Raw genomic sequence first — 18,246 nt, 5'->3', positions numbered from 1 at the left:
TTTATGTACTTTTACTAGACAAGCCTCAGCGTCTGATGTGCATTTGACCTACAGTACATCTCAGCTGAGTCCAGCCTCCTCCCCAGTGCTCCTAGCATGTGGCTTTGGCTACTTTATTGGACAGCAACTCCAGGGGTCCCACCATGTTCCTGGCTGTAAAGCGGGAGTAAGTGTCCACACTAACCCTAAAAGGATCTCTCTGAAATAAAGGCGGATTCACTTTGAAATGTCTGGAAACCGGCGGGCTGCACCTCCCTCCCCCCTTGGCTACAAGATTGACTTCTTCCTTGCTGATCCCTTTCTGGATGTAGGGAAGCAATCCAGCACACAGCCAAGGTGGACTGGCTTCCAGGTAAACTTACCTGCTGTCTGTGTCCAGTCCCATGAAGTCCTCCTTCTCAAACGGGATGCAGGGGAGGGGGATCTTGTCCCCAGAATTCTTGGGGCCACCATCCAGCCACTTGGACTTGAGCAAGATGAAGAGTGACTCAGTGAAGTCCTCGATCCTCTTCTCCACCACCCTGCAGTACTCTTAGATTGAAGGCAACGTCGGTGCGTGTCTGCTCGGCTACCTCCCCATGCTGCACAAAGACAAAAAGCTGAGAGTCATTAAGCGATGCACCATACAGCTCCTCTGCATGTGGAGCTTCTCGAAGGCCTTGGCAGAGAGACATTCGGTAATGGTGACAAGGCCCACGACCTTGGGGTGTTTCTGGAAGACGCTCCACCGATTCTCGGGCACATAGCGGTGCCTGTAGTGGATACAGAGTGTCCACTGGGAGCCACAAGGGCTGATATGGCTAACCGAGGTGAGTAGCTGATAGATGCAAAAGAAATTCTCCTCTGAGATGATCTCTATGGATTGGACCACAACGGGACGAGTCTGGTGGTCCTCAGCACACTGCACGTAGTCAGGGATGCTCATGTTGCAGGCCCTGCCGAGAGGGGAGAGGAGATCGAGGTACATTCTCTGCTGTGTGCTACGGGCCCATCTGGGTTGCGGTGACCTGGTGTGTACCAGCCAGAAGACAAGGGAAGCCAAAGCAAATCCAAGGGTACAGTTTGTCCTCAGAGTCTGCATATGGCTACTGTAGCTCGGATCACATTACCCAGCTTTTGGTCTAGGCTTCCTGCCTCTGCAGAGAAAGGTCATTTCTTATTTTCTATTTCCAAGCACCTAGCAAGGCCCTGATGCAAAGTCACTGCTCAAAAATGCTGAATAAAGAAATGAACAAAGGAAATGCTTCCCCAACCCCCTTCAGCAGAATATAAAGAGAAGGACCACAGTAGGATCAAAAGATCTGGATTCCTATTCAATTTATTTGAACTCCTAAGCTTCATAATAATGGATAAGAAAACTTGCCTTGGGGTAGAGGGTACTGTTCATTGGTGGAGCACATGCTTAGCATGTACGAGGTCCTGGGTTCAAACCCCAGTACCTCATTTTAAAAAATCAAACAAATAAATACACCTAATTTCCCTCCTGAAAAAGTATTTTTTAATTCAAAAGTCAAAAAACACCTTGCAATTGACACAACATTGTAAACTTGACTATACTTCAATTAAAAAAAAAGCCTTGCCTTACAAGAATATATCTGGATTACGGATGTTTGAAAATGTAAAATGCATAGGGTACCACCTGCATAAAAGGAGGTGACTGTACACATGTTCTATCCCTCCTTTATGAGTTATACTTCCTTTGGGGAGGTTATAACCTCTCAGAGCTAATTTTCTCAGATTAAAAAATATAAACATTACCTGATTCTCAGTACTGCTGAAGAATCAGATAACTCTATGAAAGCATCTGACCCACAGAGTTTACTCAATAAATGTTTGTTGAATGAATGAATAAACAAGCAAAGTGAATGCTGCTCCCTGCCACAAACCATCATAATGGTACTGCCTGGAAATCCCAAGCCCATGTTCACCCGACTCTGCATTAACAATGTGGGTGACCTGGACAGGCCTGCGTGCTTCTCGAAGCCCCAGTTTAATCGTGAATAGAAATAAGGGCAATAACACAAACCTCAAATTGTTAGTGAGTCAGTAATGAATTGTACCCCAACACTGCATGATGGAACCATTAAGAAAACTGGGCAAAGGGCCCATAGGCCCTCTCCATATAATCTCTTACTGCCACATGGGAATCTACATTACATCTCAAAATTAAAAGTCTAATATTTTAAAGAGGTTATCGAGGTTAGGTGAGCTCACTGTCTCAAATAAGGAACACACAGTACAAATAGGACAATGCCCAGCCCATGAGATACACTCAGTTAACATTCCCACTGAGCCCACTAGTCCCTCCAACTTCAGAGCAAGAGGATGGGTCCTCGTGGCAACAGGCCACAGCACCTGAAGCTAACAAAGCTAATGGTGTCCACTTAAAAGAGCCCCTGTCACCACCCTTGTTCTAATTTTCTATTTGTAATTTTTTTCTTTTCATTAAATTGGAACTCCAAATTGCATAGAATTCTTACCAGATATCATGATGGCAGCCCTTCAAAACCTGACCACAGAGATCATGATGGCAGCCCTTCTTGGTGAAACAATAAAATGAAAAGCCATTTCCACAAGACCTCTGTGTAAATCTACTAGGGAACTTCATCCTGGACTGAGGAAGAGGACTGGGGAGTAGGGGGTAAACTGGGACACGGAGAAATATGGGCCACCTGTCCCACAATGGACTTTAGACTCACCCTCACCCTCCAGGAACTTCTAAATACACACAGACAGAGTGCTATGGACAAGAATTTTTTTTAAACAAATCCCTGAATCCCTAGCAGATCTTGTTTCTACCGAGACACAAATGTCTTATTTGTATAATGTTTCACAGAAGCCTTAAAATATTATCACCCCAACTTGACACATCAAGAAACTGAGGTAGAGAAGTTTATCACATTCTACAAGATTAGAGAGAGGCCACGTCAGACACCGTATTTAAATCCAAGTCCCTGCTCCGTTGCTCACACTAGAAAGTGTCACATACTGCCTCTTTCCTGCCCTCTCCCTGCAATAAATCTCTGAAGAGTCTTTTCTGTGTCACCTGCAATCAAAATCACATCAATTTTTCACAAAGAGCTATGTCACTCCTTGGAGGACATACCAAAATCTAAAGGGTTGGGTTGAGAGGAGATATTTGCATTTTCTGTTTCTCAAAGGAAACATGGCTTTAAAAGAAACTGAAAAGTATTTATCTAGTCTAAGCGCTCATTGTGCACAGAAAGAAACGGAGGCTCAGAGGAGAAGAGGAAAGGGCGTTATTAACAAATATTGCCTCAGTGCAGCACTAAGCCAGCCCTGGGCACTTCTGGGGGAGGATCTGGAAGGCCCAGGAAAATGAGTGTTAGAAAATAGAAAGAGAAGAAGAATATAAGGTCCCGTCTCTACACCACCATACCATGAATTTCCACCAAATTACCCAGTATGGGTGCAGCCAATAGTAAGGTTGTCTAAACAGGTTATTGAAACCTGGAATTCTCAACCATAGTGGAAATTCCAGCATTTACTGTGCTTTTTTCCCAGTTCAATCATCAATTCAGTGGGCATTCTGTACCAGGGACTACACGAGACCTGGAGTTCTCCCAAATAAAGATCTCTATTACCACGTGTGCAAACCACATAAAGGCAACCAGAAGAAAAGCGCCCACAGATAAGATGGAATTACTGAAACTGAAAGCAGCCAAAGAGCATATATTACTAGGAAAAATGGTGCTCCTATAAATGGACTCATGGACATAGAAAGCAAACTGTATTTAGCAGGCAGGAAAGGAGGGATTAACAGATACAAATTAGTAAATATAAAATAAATGACAAGGACCTGCTATATAACACAGGGAACTATATTCAATTTCTTGTAATGAGTTATACTAAAAACAATCTAAAACATATGTATATACATATGCATATGTTTATAACTGAATCTCTGCTGTACACCTGAAACTAACATTGTAAATTGACTACACTTAAATAAAAAATAATTTAAAAAATAAGTAAAAATAAAAGCAACGCCATTAAGAAAAAATAAAAGAACACTCTAATCCCCTTAGCTGTAGGTGGTGGAGAATTCTGGTTGTAAACACCAAGTCCACTGGATCACTCCAGCAATGGCTGTCACTCTTTCTGACCATCAGAGAGTCACTTGCTTCACTGAGGTTTCTTTTCTCTTCTGTGAAAGGCTACAGCTGCAACTAACGATGTATAGAATCTCATCATTCACAAGCCCAACAAGTAGTGAGGACTTCCCATGGGCCAGGCTCTGGACAGAGGAAAATATAGGGTCCGGAATATATTCATGGGTAGAAGAAGTTTGTGCCATAAAGACGTTAATTCTTCCTGTTTTGATAGACAGATTCATTGCAATTCTGATTAGAATTCCTACCAGATTTTTCTTGGAATGTAACAAGTGAATTTATGGTCAAGATTAGCCAAGAAATTTCTTTAGAACCACCACTGGGGAGGGGTGGATAGGTCATTAATTTCCACGGCTCTTTCTGAAGTGATAAAAACGTTCTGGAATAATAATGGTTGCACAACTGTGAATATGCTAAAAGCTGCTGAATTTTACCATTTAAATGGATGGAATTCATGGTGTGTGAACTATATCACAATAACGCTGTTATATGAAAAAATATTTCTTGACAAATATTTTTCTTTTTATACCACTAGTCTGTCCCACAATTTAAGAAAAACAAAAAACCAATACAAACCAAACTGTGCCAGGAGTTCTTTAGGACTGCAATATCCCTGGGTCTCCAAGGCCTCTGGTGATGCTGTTCCTGTTAACACACACTAGCTGGGCTGGGCTAGCTAGGGACTGTAACTATCTTTTTAAAATTGACTGTCACACGTTTCACCCTTGGAGAGGGAAGGAAGGAGGATATCACAGCTTCATGCCTTCAGCTCATTTTTAACAGAACCAAGCCCTGCTTTCACCACTGTTAATCCCTCTCACTATAAAAACACGTGACATCAACAAGCACCGCCATCATAACACCTGAAAGTGTTCAAGATACTTACCTGCGGCAGAAACACTGAGGGAGGAGACAGAAGCTTGCTCAGCACTGATGCTCCCTTTTCCCGACTCCACCAGGTGAAGCTGGGCGCTACAGCCAGAGGCTCAGTCCGGGGAGCAGCACACACGCCACTGAGCTGGTCCTGAGGGAGGGTGAAAGGGAAAGGAGGGCAGCCCTAGGGGGGAGGGAAAGGGGGGGTGCGGGCTGCAGCCCCGCTCGGAGGCCAGCCCCAGCCCCAGCCCAAGCCGCCCGCCCCGTCCGGGTGTGCAGACCCCGCCCGCCCGGGACACAGCCCGCCCAGTGGTGGGGACGGGTCGGCGGCCTAGGAGAGGAAGCCCGGGAGGGGAGGACTCGCCGGCGGGAGAGGGGAAGCGGATGCCAGCCGCGGACTGAGGGGAGCCCGGCTGGGCCAAGAGGCGCAGGGGCACACCTGGCCCTGGACAGCTGTGGCCGGGACGCCGGGGCAGGTGGCGCGGGCAGAGGGGTCTGGCCCGAGCAATCCAGCTGAACACACGCTGACTGGCGCCCTGGGGGGCTGTGACACGCCGACCGCCCTCCCGCAGCCGCCTCACCCCTTTCCCGATATCCCCTCACCTTGCACTTCCACAGCCAGAGGCCCCGGCCCCAGGCAGTAGCCAAAGGCCTACAGGGCGACAGAGCTGAGAAGCCATTGGGGCCGATCCCCGGCTCGGAGCTGGAGCTTCCAACCCGCGGTCCAGCTGGCAGCAACTGCGCATGCGCAGGAGGGCCAGCGATCCGCTCTGGGTCCTGAGAGAGAAGGGGAACCGAGGGAGGGAGAATAGGGGAGGAGGAGGGGAGGCGGGGAAAAGTGGAGGGAGACACATGGACAGGAGGAGCAGAGGGAAGGCAGTTATCTGGAATTGGGAGGGGAGTAACAGAGATGGGGAGAAAGCGTTTTACCTCTTGTGGCACCCCGAAGGAGGCAGCAGTCCTGCCTATACACCCTTCTCTTACCCGTCATTGCCCACAGCTCATATTTTACGTCCCTGGCCCAGCCCTCCAGCTAAGGTCTCTGCAGAAACCCTACGGGTATCATACCCGTTGCCCCCACAAGGAGCTAGGTTTACTGTTGCTCAGGGAACCAAGCACCCGCAGGTGTTGTTTCTCAGAACTACCTTGGGAAGAGTACATATTCCCCTTTTACACGCTGGGAAACAGGCAGGCACGATCTCTGCCTTAGCTCCACTGTCCCAAATGTTGGGCTGGCAGGGAGCGGGAGGTAAAATGTCAGAGCCCCAGAAGGAGCAGACTGCCTGAGTGTTGGTGTAGAGTCCCCATCCCTCCTGGGTAAACCACACCCCAACCTCGGGGAATAATCAAGGGCTCACCGTAGGCCCCTGTGTGTGGGAGAGCTGCCCTCAGTCCCAGTGTCCAACTTGCTAGGTAGGTAGAAGTGTTATTGAGTCCAAATTCATTCTCCTCAGTGCAGGACAGGCCAGTAAGTTGGGAGACCAAGTGTTGGGGCATGGAATAGCAAGTTTCTGTAGACCTAGATGGCAAACTAATGTCCTGGAAAACCATCTCCCCAAGTCAGAATTCAGGCTGCTTTCCTATGTGCTTGGTTTTTGCAAACTTCTTGGTGTAGGAATTCTTTGTTTTTAGAATCCTTTGTTCTTGCAGCTATCTCCCTGGGTCAGATCCCTGTAAACCTCCAACAAAACAAACGTTATTTTCTATTCTGCAACGTGTTATCTTTATATGATTGGAAAAGTGTTAAATACCCTTAAAGGTCAGAGCCTTCAGAATAGGCTCGCCTGTATATTTTAGGCTCTAGGCAACATTGTTTTACAAGCAAGAAGAAGCCTAGGAGACAGAGCACAGGGTTAAAGTCAAAGGAACAGATCTAATATGGAGTCAGATTTCTTCTTTTCTATTACTGTGGCAGAAGCCACTTGAGGATTTAAATCCCTTAAAGTTAAAAATAAGTAAAACTTTAAAGGAATTTACATACATTGGTGGGAACTTGCATAGCATATCTGGAAAAGCACACAAAGGATTGTAAACATTGGCATCTCCAGGGAGGCATGTAAGAACAGAGGATGAGGGAAAACTTCTTTCACTTGAGTATTTTTTGCTCTGTTTGAATTTTTTTAACCATATGCATATATTTCTTTTTCAGTTAAAATAAATGTGTAATGGAGCAAAGGAGTAACTAGCTCAGCAAATACAGCAGCCATAGACTCACTGAGTCATCATTTTCGATTTAAGCCAGGAAGCATTGATTGTCTCTCTCCTATGTGCCCAGTGCTGTTTTAAAACTCTTTTATATATTTTTTTAATAAAATAATAACATGCTATCCCTCACCCCTGCTCAGGGCTGGTGGGAAACCAACTGAGTTTTTATTGAGTTGTTTTCCAAGGAGTAGAGATGAGTTATAAACAGAACACAACTTCAGGGCAAAACAGGCGGACTGGTTTTCCAGCAGGCCAGATAGCGATGACGGGTTTTCAATAGAGGCGCACAGAGGCTGAGAGAGAAAGCCTCCAGGACCCTACAGAAAGCTGCCCACAGTGCCTTCTCCATGGCACTACTGAAATAGGAAAGAACAAATCTGACTCCATATTAGATCTGTTCCTTTGACTTTAAACCTGTGCCCTGTTTCCTAGGCTTAGTCTTGCTGTTTCTGCACCTTTTGTGAAACAATGTTGCCTAGATCCTGAAATATACAGGAGACCCTATTCTCAAGGCTCTGACTTTGAAGGATATTATCACTTTTCCATTCGTATAAAGATAACAAGATACAGAATAGAAAATAACATTTGCTTGTTGGAGGTTTACACGGATCTGACCCAGGTGAAGAGCTGCAAGAACAAAGGATTCTAACAACAAAGAATTCATACACCAAGTTTGCAACAACCAAGCATTCCCGCTTCCCCTTTTTAATATAAGAAGAGCCTGAATTCTGACTTGGGATGATGGTTCTCCAGGACATTGGTCTACCATCTTCTCCGCTGGCTTTACAAATTAAAGCCGCTATTTCTTGCCCCAAATCCTTGTCTCCTGATGTGTTGGCCTATAATGCACGAGTAGAACAAGCGTGGACTCGGAAACACAAACATACATTGAAAGTACGCATTTGGTATATTAAATGACCTGCTTCCACTCGTATTCCTGAAGGTTTTCTTCTCTTGACCACTCCTACTTTATTTATGAAAAACCTGTCATGTGGACACATTTCCTTCTCTAGCCACTACCCTTCCATGTAAAAACTGATGCCAAGAAGGCAATGGAAGTTGCTAGAAGGTATTACCTGGCCAAAAAAGAGCAGAAGTGGGTTCTGGCTGATGTTCAGGAGCAGGCCGTGGCACCTGACAAGATGTCATAAGTACGGATAGACAGCTGGGCACCAAAGGAGAAGCTTCTAAACTTCCATGAGGGAATTGTTGGATAGGAAGGAACAGTCCCAGACTATAGCTCTGATCCCACCACGAGCTTCCTGGGCAAGGCTGGGCAAGTCATTTAAATTCTCTAGACCCTTGCTGTCCAACACGGGAGCCACCAGCCACATGCAGGATTATGATGTTATTCTGTAGCCAGACAGAATTATAAATAAACACTTTATTGCAAAGGGTCAGCAGGTATAATATTTAAAAACATTTTTGGTTATCTTGCCCTAACAAGTTATTTTTGTATGTCTAGCTTTCTGTGGGTTGTAATGCCTGCAACTAATGTTTCCCTTACAGTGAGGTATTTTGAAATTATAAGTTACTGGACACAGTACACTCATATCACAGTTGAAAAAAAACTGATCTAAATAAGCAAGGTGATCTGACTTAGTAGTTATGAGCAGGGGCTCTGGGGCCAGCCTGCATAAGTATTAATTCTCACTCTCCCTCCAGGGAGTTCTGTGTGAATCTTGGACAAATTATTGTTGCTGTTGTTGTTGTTGTTGTCATTGTCATTGTTATTATTTGTGCCTCTTTTCCCTTACCTTTTAAATAGCGAGGAAAATGTAGACTCTATCCCCTACAGTGTTGGCAGGATTAAATGAGTAAACGTCTGTGCTGCCCACTTCCCTGGGTTTCAGCATTCTCCAGGCAATCAGTGCCAAACGCAGTGGCATTCTCCACTGTCTTCGTCAGTCTGGGATTCTGTAACAAATTACCGTGTGTCGGGTGGCTTAAACAACCAGCATATTCCTTATGGTTTGGAGGCTGAGGCTTTCAAGGTCAATGTATCTGGGAGAGGATTGCCAGCTCGAAGATGGCTGTCTTCCCACTATCTTCATGGCCCAGAGAGGAGAGAGAAGCAAGCACTTTGGGGCCCTGTATAAGAACACTAATACCATTCATGAGGGCAATACTCTCATGACCTCATTTTATCCTACTAATCACCTCCCAAAGGCCCCGCATCCTTATATCATCAACCTGGGAGATGAGGTTTCAACATATGGATTTTGAGGGGATGCATTCAGTCCACACATCGGCTAACTCTCCCAAACATGCAGTCATCAAACCTGTAGCTAATTTCAAAATAATGTTTATATCTCTCTGCCCATTTCCATTCCTACATCTACTAACACTGAAGCCCTGCTACATTTTATTTCTTATTTTCCTTGTAGAGGTTTAATTGATTCCTCTAACTCCAAGGATTCGCTCACTCCAGTCTGCTTGACAGCCCTGCCAGGTAGGACTTCCTTAAAACACCTTCCCACTTCACCTGGTTGTTTTTTAGGTGTAAATGTCAGAATTCTCTCCACACCCCATCCTAGACCTTTAATCCCTTACACTACCGCTCACTATGTTATTTTCCTATTACCACTGTAACAAATTCCATTAAGCTTAATAGCTTAAACCAGCACAGACTTATCAGCTTATGGCTGTGGATGTCAGAGATCCAACACAGTTCTCATTGGGATAAATTCAAGATACCAGCAGGGTTCCTTCCTTCTAGAGGGTCTAGAAGAGAATGTTTCCTTTTTTTTTTTCCAGTTTACAGAGGTCACCCACCTTCCTTAGCTTGTGCCCCTCAACTTCCTCCATTTTCATGGTCAGCAGCCTTTCTGAACATTGCTCCATCGCTACACCGCCCTCTGATTTTAAACTCAGCTGGGAAATATCCTCCAATTTAAGGACCCCTGTGATTACATTCAGCCCACCTGGACAATCCAGACTACTCACCCTATTGTCTCATCTCAGGATCCCCTTGTCCCATCCCACTCAGGCAGTATGTATGTGGCTGTGACATTCACCTTGTGTAACATTTCCTCATGAGCAATTTATGGTTCAAGGCACTTATAAGTGACTTTTTGTTTTTCTTCCTTATCCTTTCTACATTCAGTTTGTCTGGTGAGATTATATGAATCCTTTTTATTTGTGCCCCTGCACTAATCTATAATAATGTATCATGGGTTTAAAGGCTAACTAATAGACAATTTAGGAGACAGAAATCCTCTAAGATTTTTAATCCTAAAATATCTGTCATCCCTTTTGCCATGTACAGTAACATGTCACAGGTGGCTACCCTGTGGCCGGGGAGGGACATGATTCTGCCATCACACTCCCCTCATTCTTACCAATGTGCTGATCAACTAACCAAGGATCTATGCTCTCCAACTCACTCACTTCCTCCTCCTTTGCATTGACTATCCTGTTCCCACCGCTTCCTTCATTCACCACATCAGGATTTCATGACCACATTCTCCCCTAAATGAAATGGGTATCTTGCATCTAATGCCTGACAGCTGTTCTTATTGTACATGCACACACTGACCTACACATAATCCCGTCCATCTCTTTATTTTCCTAGAATCTTCCAGAAGAATCAGTTCCATGATGATGATGATGATACTGACAATGATGACAGGGGCCTCTCAAGGATTCTGATAAAGAGGGAATCGATAAAGGGAGGGAATCATTGCAAAATTGCCCCAGAAACAGGCTTAAAGGTAAATAACTCTTATAGTGTTTAATGAAATTGACTAATATTTAACTATTTTTAAGACTTTATATCACTGAATTTAAAATTTTAACGGGAATTTTCATTCACCACTAACCAAGATTCAACTCTGGGACCAAAATCTAAGGATTTCTGTCTTCTAAAAAATTGTCCACTAGCCTTTTAAACACGTGATCCTTTTAAAAAGTTTAGTGCTGGGCTGAAAATAAGCAGGATTCATATAATCTCACGAGACACAGTGAATGTGGAAAGACTAAGAAATAAAAATAAAAAGCCATTCATAACGTCTTGAACTTTACGTTGCTCACAGGGGAAAATGTTTGCCAATGTGTGTGTCACATCAACATGACGACTGAGTGGGATGGGGAAGCTGATCTTCCTCATCAGTCATTTATGCTGATTTGTTAGATGCCAAAACAGTTTCCTCATTGAAATTGCTTCTAACAAGTATGGAAGAATTTAGGTTCTACCAAAAGCAGGCTGAACATTTTCCCCTGCTTTCAGGTCTCTGGACTGAATGTCCCCACAAGAAGGACATGATTATGTTTCATAGGGAAGTCTTCCTGAGAAGCAACAGGCTTTTCTAGGGCAGAACTGCAGGGCCCCCCATGGAGGGCTGGAGGAGGTCTAGAGGGGACACTGGAAAAATAGCAGGAGTGAATTCAGATACTGCTGCTCAGGTCGCCAAAGACAGCATTGCTATCTCTAAGGATATGACATTCTCCCAAATTTTCCATGAGTGAAGGAGCCTGTGAACACTAAGCAGGTTGTTAAGACACAGCAGCACATAATTTGCGTGACAACACAATTAGAGTATGATTTGATATTTGCAAAATAACTAGCCCATTGTTCTTTGAAACTGCAGCAGTAGCAATAGAAATAAAAAAGACTGAGCCGTCTTGGAGACAACAATCAATAAACAATTCTAAATCTGCAGAATTCCTTGACAATATTCAAGCAATGAGCTAGATGTGTGCTGCAGATACCTCTTACTGCAGGGCTCACTCCTGCAAAGCATAGAACTAGTTTCTCAGCACACAGAGGGAACCAAGTCAAGAGTCCTAATCTTTTGAGATTTACTAAATGGCTGGAAAGATCAGACAAGTACATACAGGCAAATATGATTAAATGGAATCAAATAATATCAAATGTGATTTGAGCACAGACGAAAGGGAAATTCCTTTCACCTGGGATCTAGAGAGACTTCTTCAGAAAATGTGGCTCTGGAGACGGCCAAAGACATGGGTGGAATTTTGGCAGAACAGGATGTAAGGAATTTAAAAACTTATTCTATAATTCATATAAAAATTCAAAGGATCCCAGAAATCCAAAACAACTTTGAACAAGAAAAACAATGTTGGAAGACTTGCACTATCTGATTTTCAAACTTTTTTTTTATAAAGCTACAGTAATCAGAAATTAGGGTGTTGGTGTAAAACAGGAAAATAGAATAATGGAACACAATAGAATGTTCAGAACTAAACCAAGACTTATACAGACAATTGATTCTCAAAAAGGATGCTGTGGAGAAAGGATCTTTTCAGCATGTAGTGCTGGAACAATTAGATAGTGATACGCAAAAAAAAAAAATGAACTTTGATTCACACCTCACAAAATATACAAAATTTACCTCAAAATGGATCATAGATCTTAATAGGAAATCTAAAACTATAAAACAGCTAGGAGAACAAGCATAGGCTTAAGCTTTATGGCCTTGGGTTTGGCAAATTTTTCTTTGCTATGACACCAAAAGTATCATCTATTTTAAAAAGAAACTGATAGAGTGAACTTTATGAACATGAAGACTCTTCAATGCTCTTCTAAACACTGCTAAGCAAATGAAAAGACAAGCCATAGACAGAAGCTATTTGCAGATCATATATCTGATAATGGTCTCTCTTTGTATCTGATCCAGAATAAAGAGGTCTCAAAATTCAATAATAATTCAAACACCTGAATGAATGAGGCCAGAAAACACACTTCAGTAAAGATATCCAGATGGATAATAAGCATATGAAAAGATGCTGATTAAAGGTGTCATTAATGATTAGAGAAATACTTTTAAAAACCACAGTGAGATACTAGTTCACATACATACTAGAATGAATACAGTTAGAAAGACTGACCTTACAAGGTGCTGGCAAGGAAGTAGAGCAACCAGAACTGATACACACCACGAGGAATTTACAATAGTACAACCATTTTGGAAAAGTCTTTAACAGATTCTTTTAAAAAGGTAAACACCTATGTACCATATAATCCAGACATTCCTCATCTGGTGCTTTAGAAAGGAAAAGCATATGTCCATACAAAGACTTATAACCAAATATTCACTGCTATTTTATTTATAATAGCACAAGTTGTAAATAACCCATGCATCCATCAAGAAGTAAATGCAGAAAGAAATGATGGTCTATACAAACACTGCTCACAATAAACTCTTCAGTAAAAACTCAGCACTAAACAATACTCTACTATAAGACAAATAAGCTATTAATACAGCAACACAGATGATTCTCAAAATAATTACACTGAATGAAAGAAGTCAGACAACATAGAGTAGATACTGCATGAATCCATTCATATAAGGATCTTGAAAATGCAAACCAATATGTTGTGATAGAAAGCAGATCAATGGTTCCCAGGGGAAGAGACAGGGAGGGAGGGAGGGACAAAAAAAGTCAGGAGAGAAGCTTTGTGGGTGATGGGTATGTTCACTGTCTTGAGTGTGGTCATGGTTCCTTGGGGATATTCTTACGTCAAAACATATTAAGCTGTACACTTTAAACGTGTGAAAATTATTTTGCCAAGTATACCTCAAAGCTGTTTTAAGAAAAAAGGCACTTTAGTCCTGATCCACCTCAGCGCCTGATTGGAGTGACATGATCAGTCGCTCACACTGTCTGCCTAACGGGAAGGTAGAAAAGCTCTCACAGAAGATAACATGGATTTTTCATTTGCAATGTCTGCCATGTAATAAAGAATTTCTAGACATGCAACATGTCCAGACTATATGACAGATAACATGAGAATAAGGAGCATTAGACAAAGGATGCAAACCCCAGGTGATGTAGGCATCAGAGTTACCAATAAAGGCTATAAAATACTTTTAATATATTCAAGAAAATAAGGAAATGATGGGAGAATAGATAACAGGGTAGAGACTTTCACCAGAGAAATACACTGGAATGTATTTTTAGGAAAAATCAAACTGATACTCTAGAACTGAAGCTTTCAGCTCTGGAAACAGGTAAACAGAGCTAATTAGGATCCCTTTTAAGTAAAACTTTCAGTAATTCTGGGTAAAATATAACAACAAAGTAACACAGAGCTAACTATGGAAAGAGAAGTTCCCTGATGACAATACAAAGAGGACACTTAAAGCCCAGAGTGGTCATCTTGTGAGCTGATGCCACCGCACCCTGGAGGGAAGGGGTTTTCATCTGCACATAAATAAGGATACAATGTCCATGTAGGAAAAAGGGTCCATACCAGATGTAGAAGACTCTTCCTCTATATCTATATAGTCAGAGACAGAGATGTAAAGTGGCAGCAGAGGTCACAGTGACACAGGGCCCTGGGCCAAGGAGTGTGAGCACCTCTGCAAGCTGGGAAAGGTAGGATGATGAATCCCTCCCAAGAGCCTAGGTGTGGAACTTAGCCTTGGCCACTCCTTGGTTTTAGCCCACTGACATTGACTTTGCACTACTGCACCCTAGAACAGTGAGAAGATGAATGTGTATTGCTTTAAGCCACTGAGTCTGTGGTCCTTTGTTACAACAGCAATAGGAAAGGAACTCAGGAACCAATATGAACTTGAACCACAGGCTGCCTTCTGTGCTGGCAGGGAGTCCTTTGTCTCTGATCCTGGGGGAGTGTCCTGTCCTCTGGCAGCATCCACAAACTACCTCATGCTAACTTGGCAGTTTGCAGAGGGTTAAATCTTATCCCTGCACAGTTCTTGATATTTAGTTAATAAAAATGATGGTGTCATCATGGGTATTTTTCCATCTTTTAAATACCCTTCAGTCTTCTAATAAAGCTACTTCTAATTAAGAGACCATGTCAATAGTTTTCAATCTTCATAATAAATAACTGTGGTTTTATCTGGTTACTTAAATTATGAATAATAATGTTCACATTTGTAAAAGTTATTAAAATCAACATTGTTTAATGAAAATATCATTTCTTTTCGCATGAACATGTATTAACTACAAGAAATGTTCCATGCTTTCTTCTACGATTTACTGTTAGAGCCTTAAAGAATAATATTTTCCTCAAAAGATATTACGGCAAAGGGATTTCTTTTGGTGGAACTGTTCCGGCATCAAATCTGGTGCATGTCTCAGGCCACTGGCAACATAGAGATGATAGAAATTAGGAGGCATTATAAACACAGAATCATTTTTAAAGGAATTAAAAAAACTGGATGTGTGTAAACAAAGAATCAGAGAATATTCTGGTGAAATAAATGTATTTTTCAGCTTAAGCAAGACATGGGGTGAATAAATCTGAAATGAAAAAACCACCCAGAGATTAGCAGCGAGTCATGCACGCAGTGTGAATGATCAAAACCAAGTTGTTTCCAAACCAGTGTGCAGGCTTGATGCCTTCATGAATCAAATCTGTGTGGCACCAGGCCACCTCGAATACATGTTGATGAGGTATTTATAAGCCCTTCACCATCCCAAATCAAAGCCCACGCACGAGCCACAAGACCATCACCTACACATTTGGAAAACACACAACATGGTGAATAGCACTTTTCTTGTTCAGTAGCCGGTGGCAGCGAACTGTCAGCAGACAGAGATACAGGGACACAGAGGCACCTCCCCTCACTCAGCTGATAAACTTCCGTGCATCCCTGGGGACAGGATTGTCATAAAATGCACCATGGATTGATCCTCCTCCTAGGAAAGGAACCGTAGTGCTGTCATTAGGTTTGAGCAGGGGTGGGTGGAGGATCTCAGAAGAGTTGTTTCAGCACACCAATAGAATTCTTGGCCACCGTGACCACGAAAGACAAGTCCCCTGCCATCCCGGTAGGCACTTGGGCTCCTGACAAAAGCTGGGCTCAGTAAAGGGTTGAGTAGAAGGCACAGACCTGAGGGATGCCCCAGCAATAGGCAGGAGGTAGGGCCTGGTTTATACTGCTCTGGGTGTATCCCAGACTCATCCGAATACGAAATCAGAAATTTGCAAAACAGCAGAGCTGGGGTGGATCATCTACTCCAGACTCCTCACCTTACAGTTAAAAGGGTGGCAACCCTGACAGGCAAAGCAACGTGCTAAAGGCAGAGCGTGGAAGTGGCAGTGCCAGATGAAACGCAGCGTGCAACCCCCGTTCAAGGCCGCTGACTCTGACGACGGGGCCAAGGTTTCCAATGAGGAGAATAAGACAGTGTAAATACTTTGTTCCCCCTAAAACCCCAAATGTTTTTTAAAGGCACAAAAACTCACCTTAACTAGATCTCTTCTGAGGGGGCTCTCTTCTGCTTCTTCGTCTTTCTGTCTCCATTTCCCTCTCTCAGACACAAACACATTCAGTTTTGTGAAAGGGGACTTCCTTCCATACAAAGACAGACTTCACATCTTCAGAAAGATACCTGAGAAAGCACGTTTCTCAATTCAAGTCTTTGTGTGAGTTCTGGGCAACTGGCTTATTTTCTAGAACAATCGGTAGTTACAAAATCAGGAAATCATCTTCCACAAAGGCAGAGTTCTGGTCCGTGTTGATAAAGTTGGGGATGTCACATTTCATGAGTCTGTTCGGCTCCTCCTCTGGCCACCTGCTGCATCTGATGGCTTCCTGGAGCCGAATAACACTGTAAAGGGCTATGGTAGGGATACCAGCTTTGGCCTTGTCCAAGTGGTCCACTTCATTGATGTAGCAGTGAAAGAGGGACCTAGATTCGTCATTGCACTGCCAGAGAACACCTTGGGCAGCAGCGGTCTTCCAAAGTCTGACACAAAGCTGTTGAGTCTAAATCTCTTCTCGGGAGACTCTGCATTGCTACAAAGAAAACCAAAATAAAATATCGTTCACAGTGTAGCTCGGTGACCTGAAGAATCATAGTTTTTGCCATCTACTGAGAGTAAATCCCTGCACAGAGCATGCTGACATGCACTGGAATTGAAAGACATCACTTCTGAACACATACAATTAAACCCAAGGCAAAAGTCTAAAGTGAGGGCCCATGGACCATCCTAAAAAGACATCGTTCCCTGAGAATCCTCAATATTGGTGCCTCGCACACCAGTGTTTCTCCGTGGGACACTCAGATCTCTTCATCAGGATTCGTTAAAGTGCTTCTTAAAATGCAGAATCCTGGGGTGCACACCCTCAGAGTCTCCAGAGGTAGCGACTGGTAGTCTGTATTTTCATAGCCACCAGGATAACTAAACATGCTCAGGTTTAGCACCGCAGTCTACATCGGGTCACCTGAGCATCGACAATTCTGTCTCACGGGATGGGGGGTGCCATGTGTGTCAGGGTGCTGTCCTACCCATGTGTCTCCCCTGATTCTCAGAACTGACAGTGCTGCCCCATTGGGCACGAAATACCACCGTTTCACAATGCATACGCAGGGCGCCCGACTGAAAAACAATCAGTGATAGGAGAGGGGACAAAACTCAGCTTCCTGTTACCTTGTTTCACTTACTGTGGGACGAGTGATCAATTCAAGGGTAATAAATCAGTGAATGAGTGAATAACATGACTCGCGTTAGTCCCACGAGTGCCTGGAAGAGCAAGCCTGGGCACATTGAGAACCATAACAGCCCATCTACTTAAATGTCATCCTCCACAGATCTATGTAAAGGTTACTTCCACCCAGGCAGTGACTCCAGAAGGGCAAGAATCATGTATGAACACACTCTCAAATCCAGAACAGAACCTGACAACAATTAGGCTCTGGAGTCTGTGTTTAGCGAGTGTGGAATCTCAGTGATTCCAGCTCTTACACCTTGCCTTCCCATCCCACCACACACGATATGGCCCTTATGTCCAGTTCTCCCGGGGCTGGGGCCACGGAACCCATTTATAGGACTGGAAGAATCTGATCATTTAAACCATCCCCCAGATTATCATCAAGAGTCACCTGCATTTCAGGGATCAGTAATCCCAGAAGCTTTGCAGTTCAGGCAGCTGAGGGATTTTTATATCAGCTCTGTCTTCTACTGTGACTGCCTGGGTGACATCAGACAAGGAATTCTGAAAAGCCTGAACTTTTCCTTTCAGGAATAATCTAATTAACAAATCTCGTTGACCTCTCAACAAATGTGATGTGAAGATCAATGATTTTACACAGG

General features: G+C 43.4%; 1 protein-coding gene across 1 annotated transcript in view; it reads right to left on the bottom strand.

The window, feature by feature from the left end:
• LOC140693522 (uncharacterized) overlaps window positions 1-16,669 on the bottom strand; it is a 38,187-nt gene extending 21,518 nt beyond the window's left edge. Inside the window, exons 1-6 of the mRNA XM_072957342.1 lie at window positions 16,396-16,669; window positions 8,969-9,128; window positions 8,288-8,564; window positions 5,610-5,890; window positions 5,020-5,190; window positions 363-581 (exon numbers count right to left, since the gene is read on the bottom strand). Of these exons, the coding sequence (XP_072813443.1) occupies window positions 489-581; window positions 5,020-5,190; window positions 5,610-5,890; window positions 8,288-8,360 (618 nt within the window). The 5' untranslated portion in view covers window positions 8,361-8,564; window positions 8,969-9,128; window positions 16,396-16,669 and the 3' untranslated portion in view covers window positions 363-488. The remainder of the gene's footprint in view (window positions 1-362; window positions 582-5,019; window positions 5,191-5,609; window positions 5,891-8,287; window positions 8,565-8,968; window positions 9,129-16,395) is intronic.
• Window positions 16,670-18,246: the final 1,577 nt, after the last annotated feature.

This window comes from Vicugna pacos, unplaced genomic scaffold (genome assembly GCF_048564905.1).
Source record: "Vicugna pacos unplaced genomic scaffold, VicPac4 scaffold_19, whole genome shotgun sequence".
Lineage (NCBI taxonomy): Eukaryota > Metazoa > Chordata > Mammalia > Artiodactyla > Camelidae > Vicugna > Vicugna pacos.
Note: the sequence above shows the minus strand (reverse complement) of the source record. Positions and strands in the feature narration are given on the sequence as shown.